The 25,941-nt window shown below is 33.1% G+C and overlaps 1 protein-coding gene across 1 annotated transcript in view; it reads left to right on the top strand.

Moving 5' to 3' along the window:
- The window catches only part of FSTL5 (follistatin like 5), a 996,384-nt gene that overhangs the window by 173,888 nt on the left and 796,555 nt on the right, over window positions 1-25,941 (top strand). The window contains 1 exon segment of the mRNA XM_043971840.1: window positions 3,962-3,995. Coding sequence (XP_043827775.1) covers window positions 3,962-3,995 — 34 coding nt within the window.

Genomic DNA, 25,941 nt, shown 5'->3' with positions numbered 1-25,941 from the left:
TATTTGAACTCTATGTGAGGAAATGCCATTGGCATTATAGATTAATTTGGGAAAAGTAGCTGGACCTGACCAAACAAGAAATCCATGTTGTATGTCAGCAATGTCAAATATATTGCCTTCACCATTTCTGAGTGTGGCTAGAATCAGAGAAAAATATAATTGGGAAATATTTAACAAGATAAACAAAAATACAATAAATCATTTTAAAACTAGGTCAATATTGTGGCCACTATTGTAGCCACTGGAATAGTGGTCTTTGTTTCTATTTAAAGTTGACACCTCTTCTATGGTTGATAACATTTTCAATAATTTAAAGAAACCTTAAAGCCAGGAGGAATCCAAATGATCAAAGAGATCCACCCCAAAACAACAACAAAAAAGGTACCCAAAGCACATTAATATCACTGAATAATAACCTTGGTTTCTCCTTTTTAATAAAAGATCTATTGAGGATGGTTTATACTCATCAAGTATATCTTCAATGAGCATATCAAAAGAGAAGAAACATTTGCAGAGACATTTTTTCTTATAGAAAACAACACCTTTCCAGTTATACATGGGCTTGAGAGGTTAGAGAATACAAAATCCAGCTGTGTTTATCACTTATTGATTTCTTTTTATAAAGTCTTTAATTCAGTGAAGCAAAGTGCAGCCTTGAAGGTTCTCCTGAAACCATGCATTTTCTACTCATGCATGAAAATTTAATGAGATTATCAGGTGTTACTGGGGAGGTAACTTTATTCACTGATCTTTTGGATTTTGACATCAAGAATAAATGTGTAGAGACCACGAGTCAGGTGTCTGGGGAGGCTTGGGCATGGTGCCTTGTTATTACCTCTTCCCCCTCATCTGAAGGCAAGGACAGATGATAATGCCAGCCCCAAATAGTACTGCCACACCCTTCACACTCTATCCTATTAAAAACTATAATATGTTTTATGGATTATTAAATTAATCAGGTATTTATTAATACATTACCACATTATGGGAATCAAAGATACACGATGACTACAACAGTTAGCATGTATACAGTACTTTAAGGATCACCAAGTACTTTACTTAGTCTCACAATAAGCCTATGAGATTATGGCAGTCCTTGTTGTAATCAACTTTTTAGACTACAAGGGGAAATGATAAAAATTGATAGAAAAATTTCAATAATAAAAATAGAATTACTTAAGTCTATGACAAAGGTACAAAGAAAGTCTTATGTAAAATCAAAAGGTGTTTCTAGCTATTGGAATCACAAGCTATTTCTTGAAAGATATGGTGTTTCAGATTCATCTTGAAAGATCTATAGGGTGCTGATAAAAATATTAAGTGGAAAGAGGTTTTGCAATAGTATAAAATCCTAATCAATAGCTATTCAGTTGTTACACTGAACTCAACCATGAGGACTCTGTTCTTTTTAGTCCCCATAATCAATCACTGCATCAATGTAAAACATGTTTTAAGGAACCACTGTACTCTAGGTGCAACACTAGGGAATTCAAATTACAAATAGAAAAGTGAGACATTCCTTTAATAACTTTACATTATAATAGAAGGATATAGCATAGTATAGCATTGAATTAAATCATAAAATAAATGACAATATATAATAGAATGATATGTGATGTGATATGAGATGATATGCTATATGATATGCTATGATCTGATCTGATCTGATATGATATGATATAAATATATTCACTGGGAAAAATAATACAAGATATATAGTGCATGTCCAGGCTGCCAATGAGCATTTATTAAATACCTACTTTATTCCAGCCACTGTGCTAAATGCTGGGGTTATTAACAAATAAGAAAGGCAATAACTCAGGCAGTTCATATTCTAATTATTAAAATATTTAAAGACAATGATTTGGGGGAGAGGAGAATTTAACAACTAACACAATCAGGAATGCCATCTAGCTACTTGAGCTGCACCATGATTTTAACAGAGATTTCCAGAAAAGGAGGAAAAAAATGAAGCATTCAAGGCCTGAGGGACAGCCTATGCAAAGGCATGGAAGTGGGTTGCAGAATGTATGCTGAGGAAACATCAGGGGGTCCAGTTTGACTGAAGGAAAGAATATGTAATCAGCCAAGATAAATAGGATGGAACCAAAGTGTGAATGTCACACTTCTCTAGTTATACTTTATTACTTACTATTCATCCATCACAATAACAGGAAACTAAAAACCTATGTTTCTCAAACTCATAAATTTCAGGGGGAAAACCCAAAATTTGTATGCTTACTTGTTTGTGTCTTCATAAAAGTATTATGAAGATACAAACCAGTCATAATGAAAAGTTAAGAAAGGAAGAGAAAATTCTGGCAATGTTTTCATTAAAGAACATCAATATTTTAGAGATACAGGAGATCTCAGAGGCCACCTAGCACAATTCCTTCATTTTCTAGCTGAGAAGGCCAGGGCCAAAATGGGTTAAATAATGTACTGAAGTCCAAATTGGTAATAGGCATCAGATGTGGTATTTGAATCATGTTCCTCTTACTCCAGAACCAGGCTCGACTTCACTTTATCCCCCTAAAAAGAAATCCCACTGACCCTACATTTGTCTTTCACTTCTAGGATCATGGATTTAGATCTAGATTGGACCTGACATGATTTACTTCAACCCCTTGACCTTACAGAAGATGAAATTAAGATGCAGAGAGATAGAATGATTTACGTAAAAGTCACACAGATAGTTAATTACAGAAACAGGCTTTGAATCAGGGTATCATACCTCTCAACTCAGAGTTCTCGTCCCATGGACCATAAGATGATGGCTTATTGGTGTCACAATAAGCTATCATTTTTCAACTCTAAATTTATAACATCTATTCTATCAATGTCATCTATATTTTTAATTATTTAGAGTCATAAGTCATAATCATTCTAGCTCTTTCATTTAAAAATAGGAGGAAAAAGAGGCCTAGGAAAGCAAAATTAATTTTTTGAGGTCACACAAGCAGGCCCTATGCCTCCAAACAAAATATACCTTTTTTTCCCACTATGCTTTGGAGCAGCTCCAACTTATGGTGTGAAACCCTGAAACTTTTAGAGAGAGTAAAGTATGTTTAAGCCTTATATGAGAAGTCATAGGGTAAATGGTTCCTACTTAATAACTTGAAAGAATGCTCATTCTTCTCTGGTTGCTGGGCGACTAACAAGGTGGTATGTCATTCTGAGACAGGTTTGAATGAATAGAATCATTGTCAACTTTAGCCTCATTTTTACCCCTTTAGAGGAGTGAGATGGGGCCAAATCCAAGAGAAATTGAACAATTATTTAAATGTCTTTTGTGTCTTTTAGTGAATTCCTGAGAATTTTTGCCGATTAAGCTATATTTCTTATAAATTATTTATTATTAATACAGAGCAAAAGGAAGATTTTTAAATAAGGTAAAATTATAATTTTATAATTATTTTCTAATTGGATTTGCCTGACTATGTCTCACCTTTTAAAGCACATATCTGTATGAATTCTTCATGATTAACCTGTGAAAACATTTTCATTTAAGATGCTGTTTTGCTTTATATATAATATATATGTAGATATAGATATAGATATATAATTCCTGATCTTTTCTATATCCTACATGTAATTATATTTGATGATGTTTAAAAAATAGAGGTCAAGTGACTTTTCCAAGGTGTCTCCATGTAGGCACCTAAGCTTTTTAACTCTAAATCTACCATTCTTAATGCTACATCCTGATACCTGTCCTGTTTCTGAGTAGTTTTATTAAAAAGAAGTCTTTCTGGAGAATGGACAATGGTATCATAGTATCATAGATTCAGATGTATAAAGAAGATTATAATTTCAGTCCATTCCTGTCAATTTACAAATGAGAAAACTAAGGCTCAATATCATTCTGCTTTCCAGGACTCTTGATAGTTTTTAATAAAAAAAATCTGCTGATTAAAAAAGTCAATTGCAGACTTTGACACATTTCTATGTTTTATTCCAGCAGGAAAAAAGCCAAGAAAGTTCAAGAAGCAAGGGTAAGGAATAAACGATTTTTTTTTAAATCACTGTTACCTCTAATGCTATTGAGTATAGAAAGGATACTTAATTTTTAGCTGCTGGGTTAAAAATGTGGTTCTTTAATGAAAATTTCAGAATAATGGAGTATCAAAAATCATTTATATACATATATATTTATATATTTTTTCCTCTAGACTTTCCCTATAAAATACACTATAGTTAATATATAAAGATTGGGTAAGGGAGGGAGTTTGTTGTGAGTTGGGATAGGAAAGGATATTTTTCCAGTGTTCATGAGTTGGTATTATGGGGTGCAATACCTCTTTTGTTATAAGGGGTCTGTGGAAGTTCAGATACATATTTTTGTTCATTTGCTGGGTTTCCTGGTAAAATGTAGTGGTAGAAATCTTTCCATAGTAGTCATTGTGGTGAAGTCAACTTCACCAGGGTTGCTGTAAGACTTCTTACAGAACTACCATTATAGCAAATTATCCAGATTTTACCATAGTCATCATGAGATGCTACCTGAGAATAACTCTTGATAATTTTTAATTGTAGCTTTCTAGAAGTAGTGATAACTTCTAATAGAACTTTGGGAGCTATGACAGCTCCAGTAAAATACTGTGAGGGTCAAAGTTCATAGAGAGTAGAGATTTAAAGAAACATACCACTTTTGGCCAAGGAAAAGGGGAAAATGAATAGAATGATTCCATCAAATAATAGGATTTAGAAATAAAAAGGTTCTTAAGTACTGTTCAATCCTGCAATGTAAAACTGGGGGCCTCCCTGCCCCATGTGGCCAGCAAAACTCCTGAATAGGACATGAACCACTTAAAATATAGTTGGTAATATTTACCAAAATAAGTAAAATACAATAAAACATAAATAATGTTAATTTATGATTTTCTGAGTCAATATGCAATAGAGGTTTCTATTTCTATTTTAATTTGACACCACTGATAGTCTAATTCTCTTTTTATAGAGAAGAAAACTGAGATCTAGAGGGATCAATTGAGTTGGGTACAGAACCACAAGTAGTAATGAGCAGAGCCAGATATGTAATTTTAAGTTTCACCTTCTATATGCAACATCCTAGTGGGACTCTTCAGATACACTTGGATGCTTTAGACACTGAATTCTAGTAACAGCAGTAGACACTATATTAACTGTTGTAATTTCCTTATACTAAGTAGCCTGAGGTGGCAAAGAACAAAACTTTTAAAGAAATATCTATTTAAAAGCTGCAGTTTATAAATGATCAGATTTTGAAATCCTCAAAAGCATTTACATCAATTGTATTTAAGTAGAGATAATATTTAAAAATGATCATATAATTCTCATTATTTGTCAACATATTTATGTGGGTATATTTTGTGTGTTAGATGATGTGTCTATGTAGAAAACAGAATAAGGTTTTGTTTTTTTTAAGTGCATTCATTTTAAGAGTTTTGTTCATGCTTCTGCTGAAATATGTGTGTTTCTCCTAGGAATTCCAAAAGTATCTGTATTTGTTTGCAGAAGGCATGAGCATAACTTGATTAAATATGTGGAATTCTTAGGCTTATTTATACTCAAAACACCCATCTAAAACTTTAGTTTTATGGTTAGACTGCTGCATAAGGGAATTTCAATCCCAAGATATGCTGTGGTATATACATTTAAATGATGTATGCATTGTAGGTATATCAAATGTATAACTCGTTATGAAAAACTTCAATGCTTTGAGTTAGTGTTAAATCATATTTGTAATAATGTTATAGTAGAGGTTAGATCTGTGTTGCTTTTTTCTTGTTGCCTCATTGCCATGGGAAATATAAATGTTATTGTCTGCAGCAGCAAAAATGACAGTCTTCAACTTAATGTTTAGGTGAGTCTTGTTTTGTTTTGTTTGTAATCATTTGCAAAGAAATGCACAATACAATATAAATGCTCTTTGTCTTTCTTAACATTCTATCAATGGATTGCTCAGAACACTCCCTTTCATTATGGCTTACAGGCTGCTGAATTGAAAATGAATAAGATAGGTGGATACTTCCAGACATGTGGCCTGATGCTTACCAAGAGGACTGGAGATTATCCATGTCTAGTTACTAGAATCTATGTGGACTTGACAAGAAAGTTGACTTTTTCTTTCAACTTTGCTTTTTTTTTTTATTCCACATTTTAGAAAGCAGGTTAAGGCAAGGAAGTAAGATTCTGCCTATTTGTTGAATATCATCTCAGAAGGATATGCTTTTAAATGTCTAAACATATCAAGTGAATTAGCAATGCATTGGAAAATGCTAGCTGTATTTACTGGACACTAGCAATTACTTACTTGCCAATTGGTACATTTTTGAAGTTTGTTAAACTGATAATCTTCTGTACCAGTGGTATTTGGTGGGGGGAAGTGGGTCAGAATCTTTTATCTGTTGATTTTTCTGTGTTCTCTGCGTGATTTAACTTGTTAGCAATTCTACATTACAGGTGCTGGATATCTGTAAATAAAGTTTTTAAAAGACAAGGAATTCCTTAGAAATGAAATATTTTTCCCCATAAACATAGAAATAGTTATAATAATTTAAGCTAATATTCCCTCCACTGTCTCTTACATTAATTCATGCTTTGGAGTTGTCTATTATTGATCTTATTTCTCAGATGTGATTGAAAAAAAAGTCCATAAAGTAAAGACTACTAACAGACTTGCCAAACATAGTTAGGGCTTGAGTAATTTACTTCTAGTTTAACTTGAATCACGGATATGACCCTGGCCTGCAAGTTTTGGCCTTCTCTAGCAGAGACTTGTTTAATAAAGGAGGACTTCATCCTTCTGTAGTACACTGATATTTGCCCTATACTATTTTAATTAATGACATGGATTTTAAAATGAGAATTGTATTGATGTTCTTTTGTTTGCTTCATGTTTCATGGATCTGATGATAAAAACTGCGGGATTTTATACCTTCTAAATTACCTGCAAAGGATCAAAAAGAATATTACCTTGTTCAGTTTATGAGAAGTGTATGGTTTTCAGGTACACTTGAAATTGCCAGTTTAGAGTTCAAAAAATCTTTAGAGACCTTCACTTTAGAGGTAAAGTTCTGAGGCATATAGAAGTTGAACAATTGGAACAAAGTTGTATGGACAGAATTGTGGAAGAATTAGAGTTGGCACCATGCCCTCTGATTATAGATACCAGATTAGCACTTTGGCCCATCCATCCTGCCAACTCTTGTATTTCAGAAAATTTATACCTAGTGCAGTAGTATTTTTGGTTTTTATTTTTTATTATTATTTATTTATTTGCAGGGCAATGAGGGTTAAGTGACTTGCCCAAGGTCACACAGCTAGTAAGGGTCAAGTGTCTGAGGTTGGATTTGAACTCAGGTCCTCCTGAACTCAGGGCTGGTGCTTTATCCACTGTGCCACTTAGCTGCCCTTACAGTAGTATTAATACCCAAAGTAGTTTTTAGAGCATTTAACTCTTATAATTTTAAAGTCAGGTTTAAATGGCTTCAAGAATTCTGTGAATTTGAGTAGAAATTAAAATGGCATTTTGCTAGCCTTCCTAAGATGGATGCCTGATGATTTAGGCAGAAGTCACAGCAGAATTTAATGTTGTGATCCACTCTCCCAGACTCAACCCCACTCTACCCATATTTCCATAAAAGGCTGGTGGGTGTTTTGTGTATAGAAAACTGGGCCTAGGTTCATGAAGACCTGGTTTCAAATATGGCCTGAAATAGTTAATGAATGTGTGATCATGGACAGCTCATTTAATCTCTTTCTGCCTCAGTTTCCTAAATCATAAAATAGGGATAACAGCACCTACCTCTCAGGTTTGTTGTAAGGATTAAATGAGATAATATTTGGCAAGGTGCTTAGTGCAGTAACTGGCAAAAACTTGAAACTCAATAAATGTTTGTATTCTTCCTCCCTTCCATAACATGGAGACAGGTAAAAGGAAATTGATAAGATTCATACAATCCCATCCAAGGGAATTATGGACAGCTAAATATGCCCACAAACTGAGAAGGACTTGAGAATGGTATGCAGAACAGGGAAATGTACAGTGGAAAAAATAATAGAATTTATTACCTCATTATTTTACCAGAGTAGGTATTTATTTCTGTTATTTCTGTTATATATTTATTTATTTGTTGTTGTTGTTGTTGTTGTTGTTGTTGTTATCTCAGACTCTGAGCTAGAGAACTGGAATTCTTTATTTATTTTTCCAATTCCTAAAGCAGAGAGAAAAGATGTATTCTAAGACCTTTCTCTAGGCAATAGTTAAGACATCAGTTTGACTTGGATAGAGTGCATATGCCACTTTCCTTCTCATTGTTCCCACAGCTTAATTTGAAAAGAAAAAAAAGCTCTAGTATATAAGAGAAGCTGAGAGAGTGGCCAGGCAAGGCTAAGTTAAAAGTTCCATGAAAGCATATATGTGTGTGTGTGTATACAAACATATATGCATACACATGTGTATATGTGTATATGTATAATAAAAATATTGCAACCATGAAACCTACACTCTCAGCTGTGACATCTTTGGTATATCTTTATACTCTATCAGAGTCACTAAGATCGTGCTTTTTACTGTGAACTTTTCATTAATAAGCTCCTCATTGGAATTTACTTTTTAGAAGTAAGAATTAAAAAGTAAGAGATGGATTGATTCAAAATAATATAGTAACTCTGCAGTTAAGGTGAGCTATAATTTTCTTAAGTTTCCTTTCCTTCCTTTATCTTTTTTTACTTTCTTTATTTTTTTCTTCTTTTTTTGTTCATTCCTTCTTTTACTACTTTCCTTCCTGTCTTTTTATTCCTAATTTTTCTCTTCTTTACTTCCTTCCTTTCCATCTAATCTTCCCTTTTCTTAATTTAAAGAATGGCAAAGCTCCCCAAGAGTTACCTGAGAGTTTTCACATATGATGACTTAGAGTCCCTAAGTGCTACTGCCCCACTGATTATTCCACAAGAAGTGAGCTAAGAGGAGATTCTTTCCCTTGTACTTTCACTTAAAAGTTAAACTATGCTGTGGAGGTTGAACAATAGACATATATTTTGTCCCTTATTTACATGAACTCCTTACCATGATGATTACTTGGAAGAGGAAGATACTTATGCAGCTTAATGAAACAATGCTACACATTCACACACACACACACACACACAACTTTAAGGTAACCTAGGTACTTGGATGTCTAGTTAATTCAATATGTGTGCTGTAAAACACAAATGATTTATATATAAAACTGAAATGGGGAGTACAAGAGAGTCCATGAAAAGACTGCTGGAAAGGTTGAAAATATTGAAAACCAAAACATACTAGGAACATCTGGGTTAAAAATCATCTTTTCAAGTACAAGATAAGTGCCAAGCAGCAGTTCCTATGAAAATGATACAGTATATGATTTGCTCAGTTGCAAGGTCCATGAAAGTTAATGTGATTTGTCAGAGAAAAAAAAGAATGTAATTCAGATTGCATTAAGAGAGCTATAGTAGCCAAAACCTAGGAGGTAATTTTCACCCTGCTGTAAGCTGATCTTGATCAGACCACATCTAAATTTTATGTGTACAACTCAGGATGGCACATTTTTGGAAGAACAAGATAGGTCTTGACTAGAGGTAGTTGAGGAGTCAAGAGAAATAATAATAAAAAAACTATCATATAAGGAGTCATTAAAGCTTGAAGGAAATCTGTTTGACATAAACACACATATAGATACACATACATATACAAATACATATATAGATATGAACACAATAGTTTTCTTCAAGGGTTTGAAAGAGAACAGGTGTCAAAGCAAACCAGGTCTTGTTCTGCTCAGAAGGAACTGAGGATGGGGTAATTACAGATGTTTAGTTTGTTGTTTGATATAAGGGGGAAAATATGTTCTCAATATGTGCAGAGGGGAGTGCCTGGGCACAGTAGTGGGTTCCATCTAGAGGTTTTCAAGTCTATTTGGGCTGAACATTCCAACAGTCTCCAAGAAAGGTTCAGTGCTAATAAAAAGTTTAGATGTGCTTGTTATAATGGAGATCGCATAGGACAGTGTTAACCACAGGGAAGATTTTCAAAGTACTTGATCAATTGAGTTTATCTTAAGTATAAACTAGACATGTAATAATGAAGCACTTTATATACCTATTTATATAATTTATTTTTGTCTTTGGGGGATTCAAATATCTATCATGTTGGTCCCGAGTCAACTGGTAAGATAAGGTTGGGGGCAGCTAGGTGGCATACTGGCCCTGAATTCAGGAGTACCTGAGTTCAAATCTGGACTGAGACACTTAACACTTACTAGCTGTGTGATGCTGGGCAAATCACTTAACTCCAATTGTCTCACCAAAAAAAAATAATAATAATAATACTGGCAGGATTTTTTTTTTGGTGGGGTAGTGATGGTTAAGTGACTTGCCCAGCATCACACAGGTGGGAAGTGTCATGTCTGAGGCTGGATTTGAACTCAGGCCCTTTTCAATCCAGGGCCAGTGTTTTATCCACTGCACCACCAAGCTGCCCTAAGATAATGGCAGGATTACATAGATCAGGAGTTGCTAACCATTTTTGGAATTATGGATCCCCTTGATAGTATAGTAAAGATTATGGACAGTTCCTCAGAGTAATATTTTAAATGCATTTAATTACAAAGGAGACAATATTGAAATATAATTTATATCTACATGCATGCACATATATGTACATTGCATTATTTATATAAAGCTTATACACAAGCACACGTGTCTATCTCTATCTCTATCTGATCTACATCTACATATACATCTACAGCTATATCATCTATATCCATATTTATATCTATATCTAATCCTAACTCTCAGGTTAAGAATGCATACTATAATAAAGGGATGTAGAAATAGGATCTAAGATTACTTAATTCTGGTCTCTTCTCCTAAACTGTTGGATTTTGAGAGTGAGTCCCTTAGCCTTTCTGAGCTTGTTTACCCATCTACAGGAGGGAATTATGCAAAATGATCCCCAAAGATCCCTCTACATCTAAATTCCAATGATATGAAGTATTTGTTAAGCATCTACTATGTATGCCCTGAAGGATTCAAAAGAAGTAACCTAATCTCATGGGTCTAATGACCTTCCACAGATGAAACTGCCAGGTAACAACACAAATGAGTAAGTAAACAAAACAAATCTGAATTATATGACTTATTGAATTCCCTTTCTTCTGTCAAGGCACAGCTGGGGGCCTCCTCTTAAAAAACCTTCCTTCCCTTTCTTTCCCATACACACCCTAATGGAGCACTTTGCATTTTAACCCTCCCTTGTATCTTCATTATTTTTGCATATGGGTTCCCTCTCAAACACCATATTAGAGATGTAAGTTTCTTGATATAAGTATCTATGTGTAGTGGTAAAAAATATTATAGTCAGAGAATGAGATATCAGATCTTGCCTCTTCCATTTAATTTGTGGAACAAGGAACAAGTAATTTAACTTCTCTGGGCTTCTATTTCCTCAACTGTCAAATTAAAACATTGTTTTAACTGACCTCAAAGGACCCTTGGGAAATCTACAATTTTATTATCTCTTATATCTTCAGCATCTTACATAATGTCTTGAACATAGTAGAATCTTAATAAATGTGGGTTGAGGAAATCAATGCAGTATATAAAAGAGGTCCTTAATCTTTCTGTGGGTGGGCTTGGGGGTGGAGAAATAGACTCTTAGCAGTTTGGTGAAGTCCATGGACCCCATCTCAGAATAATATTTTGAAATGCTTTAAAATGCATCAGATTTAAAGGAAACAAAACATTTGTAAGAATAAAGGTACATTTTTCCTTCCTAAGTGCATAGATCCCAAGTTAAGAATCCCTGGTCAAAACAATACAGGCAAAAGGAAATGTTATTCAATAACTCATGTCATATGCAATGTGCATATTATAGATTGTCTTCTACTACTATTTTGACATAGGTATATATTCAGGCATGAGGATAGAATGGGAAAGCTGAAAAACTCAGGGTAAAAGCCTAGCCCAAGATCATCCTTCAGAAAAGTAGAAGAGCAGAAAGTGAGGCTTGGCATTCTTTTTTGACCCATATAAAATGCAAAGCTTCTTCCAAAAGAATAAACAAATAGATTCTCTGATTTTAGCACAGTTTTTTTTCCTTTTCAAGGTCATACCATAAGTGTATAGAAGAGTTCAGAAGGAAACCTCAGATTCTGATTTCCCAATGCTGCTCAGTTGAACACATTGCATGAACAAATCAAAATAGCCCATAAACCTCAAGGATGGTAATTCATGTATATGAGCCCTTTATGAGAATTCTTGTCTAATTGCTGAGTGTCTTTATGTTTATGAAATACAATATAGCCAGTGCCATAAGTAATCTTGGAAATAGTGGTTGTTACTGTTGTCTTTATGCAGCATCATTCTATTTTTTTTAATGGATTACAACATGGCTTATTATGAACAGCAGGGTTTTTTTGTTTGTTTGTTTCCAGTTATAGAGAGTGGTAGTGAGGACAAATAGGAACTTGAAGGATTTATGGTGAGTCTGTTCCTTTCTGGTAGCCTGGTCATATTTGCAGTCTTTGGCTAGATAGAGTAACTGAAATGAATAGAATTCTCATCTCCACCAATTATGGAAAGGTGAACTACATGGCTGACAGATGTTTCTTATAGTTTTCAATGAAAAAACAATGCTGTCAGCAAAAGCAGTCCATCCAATAGACCGCTGTTAATCCTTGTTTTAGGGAAAATAATTGGAAAGAAAGTGAATAGAATGGAATGGAAGGAAATGAAAACAGAACAGCTTTTGTTTCAACCTTTTGTAGGCAATAGTAATTGTGTTGGATTTTAATGGTGATCCTGTAATCAATCCCGCTCTTGCTTCTATTACTGGAAGATTATTTCAGAAATTACTTATTATGGGCTGTTATTGCTTTAGTAGTAGCATACTGCCATTATCACTTGAGGGCTACCTGAATGCATTTGTTTAACTTGTATCCCCTTAATGATAGTCTAAGCCTATCAAAACTTTATGCTCTATTTCACTTTATACATAACTAAAAAAAATCTGAATGCAAAATGATTGTCTTACAGATCAGCTTCAAAAACACAAGTCTCTATTATTATTATTATGAACATTTTGGCAGCCTTTTCTTGTATTATTGAACATCTATTACATTTCTAATCTTTTACTATCAGAAATTCAGAGACTGCCATATGGAAATGGTTGTATTTAGTTCTTTGAAAAGAAAGCTTTTAATAGTTATTGCAGGTCATTCCTATATTGGATGCTTACTTAAAGCCCTTGCTACTCTGTTGAACTTCACTTTTTTTTTTAATTGACTGATTCAAAAAAGAAGTATTTAGCTGATATCTATTACGTATTAAGAAAAAATAAACAATGAATCTGTAAATATAAACATTTGCATTAACCAATATTTGGCAATGAAAATAATTTCTTTCTTGAAATTATTTCAAAGTCTGTAATTTTTAGAATAAGTTGTTGCTGAACACTTATTTAGGAATCAAAAGTATGCCATGAGAATGTTTGAGCATTCCTTTTATTGTTTTATATTTAGAATGTTTCTTGGTATTACTGTCAAGTTACACATTTTGTAATAGATTATTATTGGAAGCCAATTCACTTATTTAATAAAATCTTTACATTATGTCAAATATTAATGGATTTCCTTTAAGGGACTGTCTAAAAGATCCATCCAAAAGATCTCAGACTTAGGCCAGAATGGATGGCAGAGGTAATTTAGTCCAACTCTTGTATTACAGACAAGGAAAAATGAGGCTGGTTGAGATTAGTGATTTGGCCAAGTCACATATGTAGGAAATAGCCATGGGGAGATCCAGTTTCAGGTCCTCATTCTAAAACTATTATGGTTGCTGCTACAACACATTGAAACATAAACATTAAATTTCAGATTAAATTGGGAGAAAAAATTCAAAGAAATTAAGCTATATGACTATAAAAATGTAGAGTTAGAAAAGGCTTTAGAAAGCATCTAGACTAAACCCTACAATTTATAGAAAAGGAAACTTATGTTTCATGGTAGACATGGTACCTCCATTGGATTTTGAAGGAGGAAAAGTATGTAAAGGTTTTAAGACTACAGAGATGAGTGTCCATTCTAAATGTGCTGATTAGAGTATTTAAAATATGTAGTTCATAGTTGAAGTAATTAAAGGATGAGAATTTATTTTTGCAAAAAAAAAAAATACACCATGAATCAATGAACATCAGAGATAAAAAAATCAAGCCTTTGGCAATGTATGCCCTTTGACATAAATCATTAGAAAGTTATAGTTTATATATGTATCAATCAATAAACATCAAACACCTACTATGAGCCAGGCAGTGCACTAACTAAATACTAGGCATAAAAAGAAAGGGAAGAAGGCAATCCTTGCTCTTAAGGAGCACATAGAAAAATGAGCGAGGCTACTTGCACACAAATATATTCAAACAAACTATACACAAGATAACATAGAAGTAATCCACTGGGGGAACATACTAGAATTAAAGTGGATCAGGAAAAGCTTCTTGTAAATTTAGGCCTTTTAGCTGGGGCTTGAAGCAAGTTAGAGAGTACAAGAGGCAAGGAAAAGAAGGGAGAACATTAGAGTCAAAAAGAATAGCCACTGAAAATTCCTGGTGTCAGAAGATGGAGTTTCTTGTTTGAGGAAAGCAAAGATACCATTTGGTTTTCTGTAATAAATAGTTCACAGACACGGCAGGGTGAGGGGTGCAAGGTGTATGAATACTTGTCCAAGGGGACAAGGTATGAAGGGTTTTGAACACAAAGTAAAGAATTGAGGAAGCTACTGAAGTTTCTTGGGGGAGGGTGATGCAGCATGTGATATGATTGGATCTTTACTTTGGAAGATCACTGTGACAATCAAGCATAATGCATAATGTTTATAAGCACCAAATATATTTGTAGGTTCTGATAATATTGCTTGTCCTTAATACTTATATGATCCTGGACAAGTCACTTCAACACTATTTGCCCTAGTTTATTCATCTGTAAAATCAGGTTGGAAATACCAACACTTACCTTGAAGGATCATTTGTGAGGAATGAATTATATATTTTTTATTAAGTGTGTAGCACAGTTTCTGACACATAGTATACACTATGTAAATATAAGCTATCATCACAACATTATTATAATTACTATTATGGATCAAAGGTTCTTATAGAAGTTAAGATTTTAGGTGAGATTTGAAGAAAGGGATTCCAGGAAGATGAAAGTGATGGAAACAAGATGAAGGAAAGAGTATTCAATCAACAGCCAATAAAGACTCATGGAATCAGGAGATGGAATGTCTTGGATGAAAAACAATAAAGAGGCTGATATCACTGGTCTGTAACATGCATGAAGGGGAGGAAGGTGCAGGAAGACTAGAAATTTAGAAAGGGGCTAAGTAATGAAGGACTTCAAAAACCAGACCAACTAGGAACTGTAATGGAGGACAACTCTGGAGTTGATTTAATGGGATGGGTGACCTGGTGAGACCTGTGCTTTAGGAAGATCACTTTGATAGCCTAACGCTCCTGATAACTATTTAAATTTGCTGTGTATCTATTCACCTTAAAATAAATGAATTTAAATTTATAAAATGGAATAACTTTTCAGCTACTTCCTCCAAATCTCCATCAAGATACCTTATTTTTTATCCAAGTAGTTCTCAGACATATTTCCTCTTTTATGGTCATAGTCTTCTGACTCTTTTTTTTTTCAACTTCATGAATATGTTTAAACAGTATTTTTAACTTCATAAAGACATTTAACTCTATAAGGAAATTTCCCTATTTCTGTTACTGTTATCAGTCTGAACTGTATTAAAGTATTCCATGATATTTATCTAATGCAATGATATCTTTGTCTACAACACTATTGCCAGATACCTAGATTACTTACATGTTTTTTTTTAAATTGGTAACACTTTTTAGGATACATTCCCAACAATGGAATTATTATCTTCACTTGTTATTTAGGTGTGAAAAAGGTTTGGAGGTAGGTGTACTGATCACTTTGTACCCTGTAGTTGACCAAGTAATCTACATAAATATAGGGAATGACTTTGAGGTATAGATGTATTGGAAATATTTTTTATTGTTTTTATTTTTTTTAGGCAACCAAAAAACCCCACCAAAAAGCAAAAAAACAAAAAATAAAAAACAAACAAACTGGCATAGTAGCTATATCCTAAACTGAAATTTCCAATTACTGTTTCTATACTTTTCCCTAGGAATGTATAGGATGCATGTCTGGTTCCTCAAATCAATTATTATTTCCTACATGAAGAGGAGTTAATTTTTTTCTTTCTGTACCATAATAGTGCTTACCAAATATTTATTGAATTAAATATATATTTCCAATTTGATCAAGAACATTCGTATTTGAAATTGCATTTAAATGTTACATTCAGCTGTGTATATAAGTAAATTAAATGACATGTTAACCTGAAAACTTCTTGGGTCAGGGTTATAAATAGTTTTTTCAACAAATTTCTCCTAAATGTTTTGAAAGAGTGCACATGTATAAGCTAGTTCAACATGGAGGAGGTGGGGTAAGGGAGGCAGAGAAGGAAAGTTTTAAAAATAATGTTAAAATTGTTTTTGTTTGCATGTAATTGATAAAAAATTAAATGAAAAAAAATTATCCTAGAATAAGTGAGCTGTAATAAATGTTTTCATTAAATTGTTTATGATGCCAAATTTTATCTGAAACTACTGTGCATTTTTAAAAATTATAATAACAATGAATAAGATAAATTTTCAGTTTTCCACCAGTTTTCAGTTTTCATATGCTTTAGCCAAAGTGAGATTCTGAGCTAATAATAAAAGTTATAAAATCTTAATGGTATGATCCAGCCCAGTATGTTATCCATGGAAGTAGTTCACTGTTCACAAAGAAATGCAGTGAGTTGAATCCCTCTTGACTCAACCTACAAATATGTCTAGAACTAAGTATGATGGGCTAATTTATTTTAAGCATGCCCAAACTCTTTCCAGTTACTTCCTCTCTCCCATTGTGAGTCCCCCAGTAATAGAATTTGAGTAGGGGGATCCAAGAAAGATCCTTTTATGTGCTGAACATTTTATCCACCTACCATCTTTTCATGCTTTTGATCTATTCTAAGCTCTCCCACTCACTGCAATTTCTAGCATGCCTTTGTGTGTTAGCCCATATACCCACAATAGTGCTGGCTAAAAAGCAAAAGAACAAGTTTCTGAGCTGGTATAGTTAATTTTGAGAGACTATGTTCTTTAGTGTAAAAAAAAAAAAAAAGTAGGCTCAGGCCCTAACAATTGGGTTAAATTCCTGTTCCTGAAATATACTGACAGTATCCCTTTGAGAAAGCCGCTTAACTTCTTAGGATCCACAGTCCACTAATTAAAACTATAACTTTTAGAAAATCTGTAGATCTTTATTGGTAGGGATTTCCTCACCTTGGTGATCTCTATACCAATGAAATCACAGAACTTGCAAAAACAATGTAAAACAATCTAAAAGTTGCAATGCAAATAAGGACTGTAGGTCATAAAATCATTCTAACCTTCATCCTCATGACAATATATAAGCAACTTATTGAGTTCCCAAGGAAATTGCTAAATGGGAAAAAGAGACAATAATTAGATAATTATTCTGGAGACAGGGTCAGAGTATTCCAGTGGACACGGTAATCCCCCCCCCCTCAATAATCCATTTCCCCCCATGTGGATAAGAATGGAAAAGAAAGTAGTCATTAATATTGTGCTTTTTCTCATCTCATATGTCCAAAGATTTTACATAGATAATTTATTACGCATTATATCTAATATGATTTAGAGGCAACCTTAGAGATCACTAAGTCCTGATAGTGTTTTCCTTTTTGTTTTTTGTTTTTTGTGTTTTCGTTTTTCTTTCACAGACTACTTTGGTACTCTGATAATGCCTATGGAAATTTTCTCAGAATACTATTTCCAAATACATAAAATGAAATGCACAGGATTATAAAGAAAACCAAGAATGTTGAAATATTTCAAAAAATATCACAAATTGCCTGAAATTTATCCAGAGATAATAAATTAAAAAAAAAACATTTATCTAGCCAATTCACTTCATTTTACAGAACTGGAAACTACATTCTAAAGATATCATTTGATTTATCCCTCATAACACAGGTAATTAGCAGAAGATTTTACATTAAATTTGAAATCATCTGAATCCAAACCCAGTTCTTTTTCTTTCACATCATCCTATAATCACTGGATGTTTAGCTCCTTTAAATTAAATGTCCAATAAATCTTGTCTTTATAATACTCCCAAGTGACCTCATATTATAAGAATTTCCAAGGTCATTAATTTATAGGGCTAAAGCTTGATGGGACCTCAGGCCATCTATTACATTTCCTTCATTTTATAAAAATAAAAGGATCATAAATCACAGAGAAAAGCAAAATGTTCACATTTCATCTCAGGTCCAATGTCTTTCCTCTTACATGTTGTTACCTCACTGTATGGGGTCATGTGACTGTCTAAAAATAATTTTCCACATCACCTATGTCCCCAATGTTATTGAACTGTTCATAGCTCTTGACCCCATTATACTATTAGTAGTCCTATACCCTAAAGAGTTTAAAGAAAGAGGAAAAGACTAATGTGGGGGAAAATGTATCAGTTTTTTTTCATAGCACTCCAAAACCAGAAATTAAAGAGGTGCCCATTTGTTGAAGAATGGATAAACAAATTGTGGTTTTGAATATAATGAAATATTATTGCATCATAAGACATGACAAAATAAATAGCAACAGAAGAACCTGCAAAGATAAGAATGAATTGATGCCTACTGACCTGGGAAGAACTAAAAGAAAAATTTATATAATTTATATAAAATTTATAAAGAAAAAATAACTTTGACTTTAGAATATTGATCAATATAATGATAAAGCATGAGTCCAGAGGATTGAAGACACAAGACTTTTGTATCTCCTGTAGGTGGATTTTGGATATAAAATTCAGAATGAGACATACATGTTGGGACATACCCATACAGAAATCTGTTTTGGTGGATATTTTTATGAAGACCTAATTTCAAAAAATTAATTGTTTAATTGTAGGGGCAATAGGAGAAAAAGAATTATTATCTGCATAGATGAACATATAAATTATTTTAAGAAGAAAGATGAAAGAAAAAAAATAGTTCTTGCTCCTTTCCCCTTCTACATTTGCTATCCATAGGAGAAATCAAACCAGAGGGGGCAGCTAGGTGGTGCAGTGAATAGAGCATCGGCCCTAGAGTCAGGAGGACCTGAGTTCAAATCCAGCCTCAGACACTTAACACTTAGTATCTGTGTGACCCTGGGCAAGTCACTTTACCCATTGCCTCACAAAAGAAAGAAAAAAGAAAATGACTTATTTTGGTAGGGATTTGCACTAAGTTCTCTGGCTAGTTATTCATTACTCTCAAAAGATGTCTCTTATTCCTAACATTTTCCCCTACTTATTCATCCAATTGGTTGCTTTATCACCTTGAATGTTTGAAGGGAAGAACACAATAAAAATATGGAGAAAGAAATGAATGCATACATACATACATACACAATACTTAAATATCACCTTGTGAAACTATGCATATGTATAAAGTGAACAAAATCTGTATAAATGTGCAAAAAATCCCTTTTTATGATTCTCAAATTATGTCAAATAACCTTTTGCATATTAACATCATTAATCATTATAATTATTGTTTTAAATATGAATTTAAAAGAAAAAATATAGTTCTTTTGCTTAAATTTGGAAGACTTGTCCTATATAATAATATTGTGTGATCTACTTTCTTGTAAGACATACTGCTACTACTGCCACTATTACTGCTACTATCACCCCACCATCATCACCACGACCACCTACAATAACAATAACAACAATGACGGGTATTTATGTAAAGCTTCAAGGTTCAAAAGCATTTTACATTATCTCATTTGGATTCCATTCCAGCTCTGTGGTACAGTAAATTGTGTATTATTATCTCCATTTTGCAGATGAGGAAAACTAGGATAAGTGAGGACAAATGACTTGCTTAATACCACATGACTAATATGTGAAAGAGTTGAAATTCAAAGTGGCCTCTAGACTCCAAATCTGGGGCTCTTTCTACTATATGACAATAATTTCTGCATAACTCCTTAGCATAATTATTAATTATATTGTAATATTTTTAAAAATATCAATTTGAATAATAATTTATTATAAGCATTTACTCTTGTTATTAGACTTAGTTAATCTAAGAAATCATAGCTTCCAAATTATTAAATTTATTATAACTTATTTTTCCTCCAAATGAGTAATTTTTCTCAGTGTACCATGTTTGACAACCAGGAATCACTTTCCTTTTTCCAATCATCATCTACAATATTCTATTTGAAGAACAATGTAACTTGATTGGCATAAATCCTCAGTAAACTAATTTTTTTTTATTATTGTTTGTTGTTATACCAAAAGATTCCGTTTAACCTCTAGAACCTGAGAGGGTTATATCAGTTGGAAAAATTCAGTTTCATTACAAAACTGAAGATAGTATCAAAGATTGGTAACTAAATTATATGCCATACTGCACTTTCATTGAGTGTGTTAAGTGCTAAGTTGAGCCAAACACTATGCAGAAAATTGACTCTTATCTAAATAAATGAGCAATTTTAGGGTTTGAATAAAAATTATGGAAGGGATGAGCCAAAGATGTTTGAAAAACACATTTCAAAGAATTTTGAAGTTAAAAGAGGAGTCTTTGAATAGATGTCAGAAGGAAATTACCTAGGTAATAAGTGTGGTCTCTCAATGAAAATAAATTTATTAAGGAATCAAAAGGAGATAACAGGAGGATTAATTTCTCACTTAAAAATATTTGAAATAGTTAAAAAGATTTTCATCTCCAATTCCCCTTTTGAAACACAAATGTTGGATGCATAGAATGAGTCTTAAGGAAAGGATAGATTGTTCTAAACCAAAGAAGAATCTGGATCAGATTAATTATTAGGATTAATTATGGATTTACATATCCATAAAAGAGAATTTTAAAATTGGAGTATTTTTAGTCAAAGGATTACATATGGTGACTAGTCCAAAGAATTGGAAGATAACATGTATAAGATTGAATTGCTTTCTTTATCAAAGTGGGGGGTGGGGGTGGGGGTGGGTAGGGAGGAACAGGGAGAATTTGGAACACAAAGTTATAAAAATGGATGTTAAAATTGTTTTTATATGTAATTGGGGGAAAATAAGATACTAAATTTAAAAAGAATAGGTGGAAATTATGATTTCCATTTCTTCCATGTCTAATAATGGTTTCAGAGTGGAAATCTGGAGAATATCATTTCAAGGATGATTCTAAATAGAATGTTTAATGTAGGAGCACTTAGGATTGTTGGGATTTGATTAATCATGCATTTGTCATATACAATCACATGCACAAAGTATTATGATATGGTGAGGGAGAAAAGGGAGTCTGATGACCTGGATTTACATTCTGGCTCTATGAATTGCAATTTATATGACCTTGGTTAACTATCTTCAATTCATCTGTTGAATAGTTAGATGTGCTAACAAACATTTGATATCCCATCTAAAATCAATCTAGGATCTTTTTCTTCTCCTTTCCACTCCACACCTCCATTAGTTCCCACCTCTAATCTTATTTTTAACATTTTTTGAGTGTCTCTCTTTTTCCTACTTTACTAGATTATAAATTTCTTAAAGGCAGTGATGAGATTATATCTTCCTCATCTTAATTATCTCCCAGAGCTCTCAGAACAGATTCTTACACAAAGCAGTTATTCAAGAAATATTCATGGAATTGACTATTTGTTGAACTGACATTCCTTCAAGCATAATATTTAGAAAAGAAAGCATCATGCTTTCCCTAAAGAATCATAGAATAAGAGTTGATCCGAATGTTGGAGATTATTTAGTTTAGTCCTTACAATTTATTGATGATGAAAGTGTGGGGAGGAGAGATGCCCCAAAAAACCCTGGTAAGAAATAAAAGAGCTAGGATTCAAATACAGGTCTTCCTCAACCAAGTACATTGCTTTGTTAATGGATTTATTTTGAGTAAATATACTGAAAATATTTACTTCCCACTGGAAATTGAGCAATTGTATTAACCTAGAATTTTGTAAAGGCTTTATCATGGTCACATTAAATACATACAAATATATCCACACATATGTATATATGTGTATGTTATAATATATATAATATATATTGTTTATATATATTATATATATTATATATATTAATATATCACATTAATCAATGACCAAATGACTGTAATACATAACCACAGGGAGGGGAAAAAAACATATAATTATGACATTTGTTCTCAAAAGGCAAATGTTAGGTAGATATCTATTGATATATGACCATACTGATATATACATGCTCCTTTAAAGAAACTTTCTGCTCTGCTGTGCTTGTATTGGGGTTAGAAGGTGTTTATATACATGTGTATACGTTGATATAGATACATGTACATATATAAAATAATACTGTTTTAATATTATACATACATACTCACAAAGTCATTATCTATCTCTCAACTCTGTGTGTGTGTGTGTGTGTGTGTGTGTGTGTGTGTGTGTGTCTGTACACAGAGAAGCATTCAGTCTTGAATTGTGGGGTTGGTGAAGAACAGAGAACTGGCCGGGCCACACAAAAAGGGGATTAGAAATGAATCATCCAGTGGTGAACAGAGGCATTGAACATAGTGTCCCATTAGGTTTAACAACAGAATTGATTGATTATATTTGACTTTTTTTTCCCCCTCAATAATCCGGGAGGAATAATAAATTGAATTAAAAAAAACTAATTGAATATATGCTCTGTGTAAAGCTCTTGTGGAGAAGATACAAAATAAATTAAAATCATAGTCTATTCTCTCATGAAGCTTAAAATCTAATATTAAGTACTAAGGGCTCAGGAGATAAATAAGAAAAAGAAAGAATGATAATTAAAAATGTATATAGTTTCTGGATAATGTAATCATTTTATTAATAAGGCCAACATGTTATTAATAAAAGGATAATAATTTGGCCATCTCTCTTTGACCAAAGGCTCCTCATGATGGTGGACTCACAATTTATATGCCCTTTGTAGAGTAGGTGTTCATGAGGGATGTCTAATTATCTCTGATTGGTTAACATAATGGGAGGTGGTAAATGTTGGAGTGTATAACTTATGTCACTTAAATCTTGGTCAAAGAGACATTAATTTCCATATCATCTGCCTTGATAATGAGGAAAATCAACATTTTCCCAGACCTGTCTGAACAAACACAATCAGTAGGAATACACCCATTACCCCAAACATAGAATTTATTTTACTGTCAGATTAGATCTTTGCCTGGGTAAATCTCTAAGAGAGAATCCCCATGTTGGTTGGTTTCTGGATGAGGAAGTAGAAAATGGGAGAGGGACATTGGTCTTAATAAAATAATTAGTTATTAAAGATAAGAGAGAAATATTAATTTCTCACAAGGCTGTGCTTGACCTGAAGGAGTTTATAACCAAATGGGGGAAGAGAACACACAAAAAAGCTGGAGAAAAATTAGGTAGGAAGAAAAGAGGGAAGGTCCAAGGGCATGATGTTCAGTGCATTTGGAAACCAGGCAGAACATGCTGATGGAAATTGAAATTAACTGGAAATTTTTGAACTCAGTTCTTTATAAAGGAAAGTTTTGATAAGAGTTCAATGCTCTATTAATCAACTTTCCAATCAGAGGTGAACACTGAATGAGGGAGTTGAGAAAGTGTTGAGTATCAAAAATGGAGTCAATCAGCATAGGGCCTGAAACTTCTTCATTAACCAACTTAGACAAATTTGCAAGGATAGAATTGTATTTAACTTTTGAGTTGGGCTTTTTAAAATTACTTTGTCATTCAACAAATGAAAGAAAAGGAGAACAGTCATTTACACAAACACACACAAACATACACACTTTCTCTGTGTGTGTTTGTGTGTGTGTATAGTATAAAGGTAGTTTTATCATTTGTGTGTATCTATATCCATCAAACTATCCACACACACGAATGCACACCCCTCACATACACACCCAATATACACACAGAGAGCAGAAAGTGTTCTTTGCTTAAAAGAAGCAAGGACATATTAGTGTGTTACTGTATCAAAAGATATCTTAAAAACATTAGCCTTTTGAGAAAAGATGGCACAAACATGTGCTTTCTTTTTAAGAAATATTTCTGAAAAAAAAAACTTTTTAAATTCAAAGTCTAAACTCATGTTCAGTAGAATATTTGGTGAAAATGTGCATTAGTGTGAAGGGTGAGTAGAGAGAAGATAATATAATGGAATTCATTTGGATTAGATAATTTGGCCTTTTCAATCGTAGGTTTCTAAGAAATATGCACTGGAATCTCTAACTTGCCATTTGACACTTAGACCATCATCTGGATTAACATTACTGGATGATCTCTGTAGTGCAAGGGGTCAGAAAAAAAATGATGTAGCAGCTTTAATAGGTTACCCTTGTAAGATTGAGTGGAAAATTCTGGGGAAAATAATTTAAATTTATTTTATAGCTTCTATTTTGAATACCAAGTTATTAGTAAATAGCCAGGAAATGATTTATATATTATTCCCTGTCTAATGTGATCCTGTGACTAGAAAAATGGAAGAGGCAAAGGAAAAGAGGGAGGGAAAGGAGATGAAGGGAGAAAGAGACAGGGAGCAAGGAGGGAATAAGGGAGGGAGATAGGGAGGGAAGGAAGGATGAAGGGAGGGAGACAGGAAGAAAGGAAGGGAGGGAGGGTGGAAGGATGGAAGGAAAATAACCTATAGAGTTAGGCAAGTGGAAACAGAAAAATAAAACTAACCATAGTTTTAATCTGAAATATTTCAAACAATTGTATATACTGTTTCTAAAGAGAGCTACAATAAGGTCAGAAAAAGCCCAGTAAGGTATAACTATAATAATGAGATGAAGGATTTTAATATGAAGATGAATTCAAATAATCTTTACATAGATAAAGGTGACAGAAAATAAGATCCAAGTCTATAAATAATGTTGAAGGATATGTTGGACACGGTCTTGATTTGCAATGTTCTAAATAATGAAATTAATTGTTATAAATCTTGCCTTCTCCTTCTTTAACCCTCTTGACCATTTCTCCTGATTCTGTCATTCCATTTTAATCCACTGGATTCCTAATTTCGTCAAAACCTTTACCCTTTTGTTTCCTCACTTTTCCTCATGTAAAGACTGATTCTCTGTTTTCTCAGTATCATAGTTTCCTTTAAAAAAAGTCATGATTTAATATACATATACGTACATACATATACACATATATGTGAATATGTGTGTGTCCCTATATATTAGATGACTGTCTAAATTAACCTATGTGTGTATATATATACACACATACATATCCTACCTATATTATACATATATATTTATATACACACATACAAATATAAATACACATATATATCTCTGTATGTATGTATATACATACATACATACACACACACACACACACAGTTTTTGTGAGGGTAGGTGAGGGGAATTCTGACCTACCAGTGTAGGAAACTTCATTTATGAAAATTCTTAACATCAATACAAATCAGCAACTTACAGGCACATTATTATCTTGAATTGCCTGAGTTAAAGTGTTTTTCTGATTTCAAAGTTGTCCTTTTAGTCACTTATACCATATTGCTTCTCTAATATGAATGTAAGATTTTATATGTCATCCTGGTTATTGACAAAATGCAGGTTTTTCTGAGAGATCTTTAAGTGTTGGCCAGAGTAACTACCAAAATACCATCATGGAATTAAAATTCAGTAGCTTTAGGACTTTTTTTCTTCTTAATTAAAAGTTCACTACATTTCTTTTTCTTAATTGAAGAAGTAAATGGATTCCTTTGGGTTAGGTTTGAGGTGAAAGTTAGGTTATGGTCTTTTTTTCAGATATAGCTG

This window comes from Dromiciops gliroides, chromosome 6 (assembly GCF_019393635.1).
Source record: "Dromiciops gliroides isolate mDroGli1 chromosome 6, mDroGli1.pri, whole genome shotgun sequence".
In the NCBI taxonomy this organism is placed as follows: domain Eukaryota; kingdom Metazoa; phylum Chordata; class Mammalia; order Microbiotheria; family Microbiotheriidae; genus Dromiciops; species Dromiciops gliroides.
This window is presented reverse-complemented; position numbering and strand designations above follow the sequence as displayed.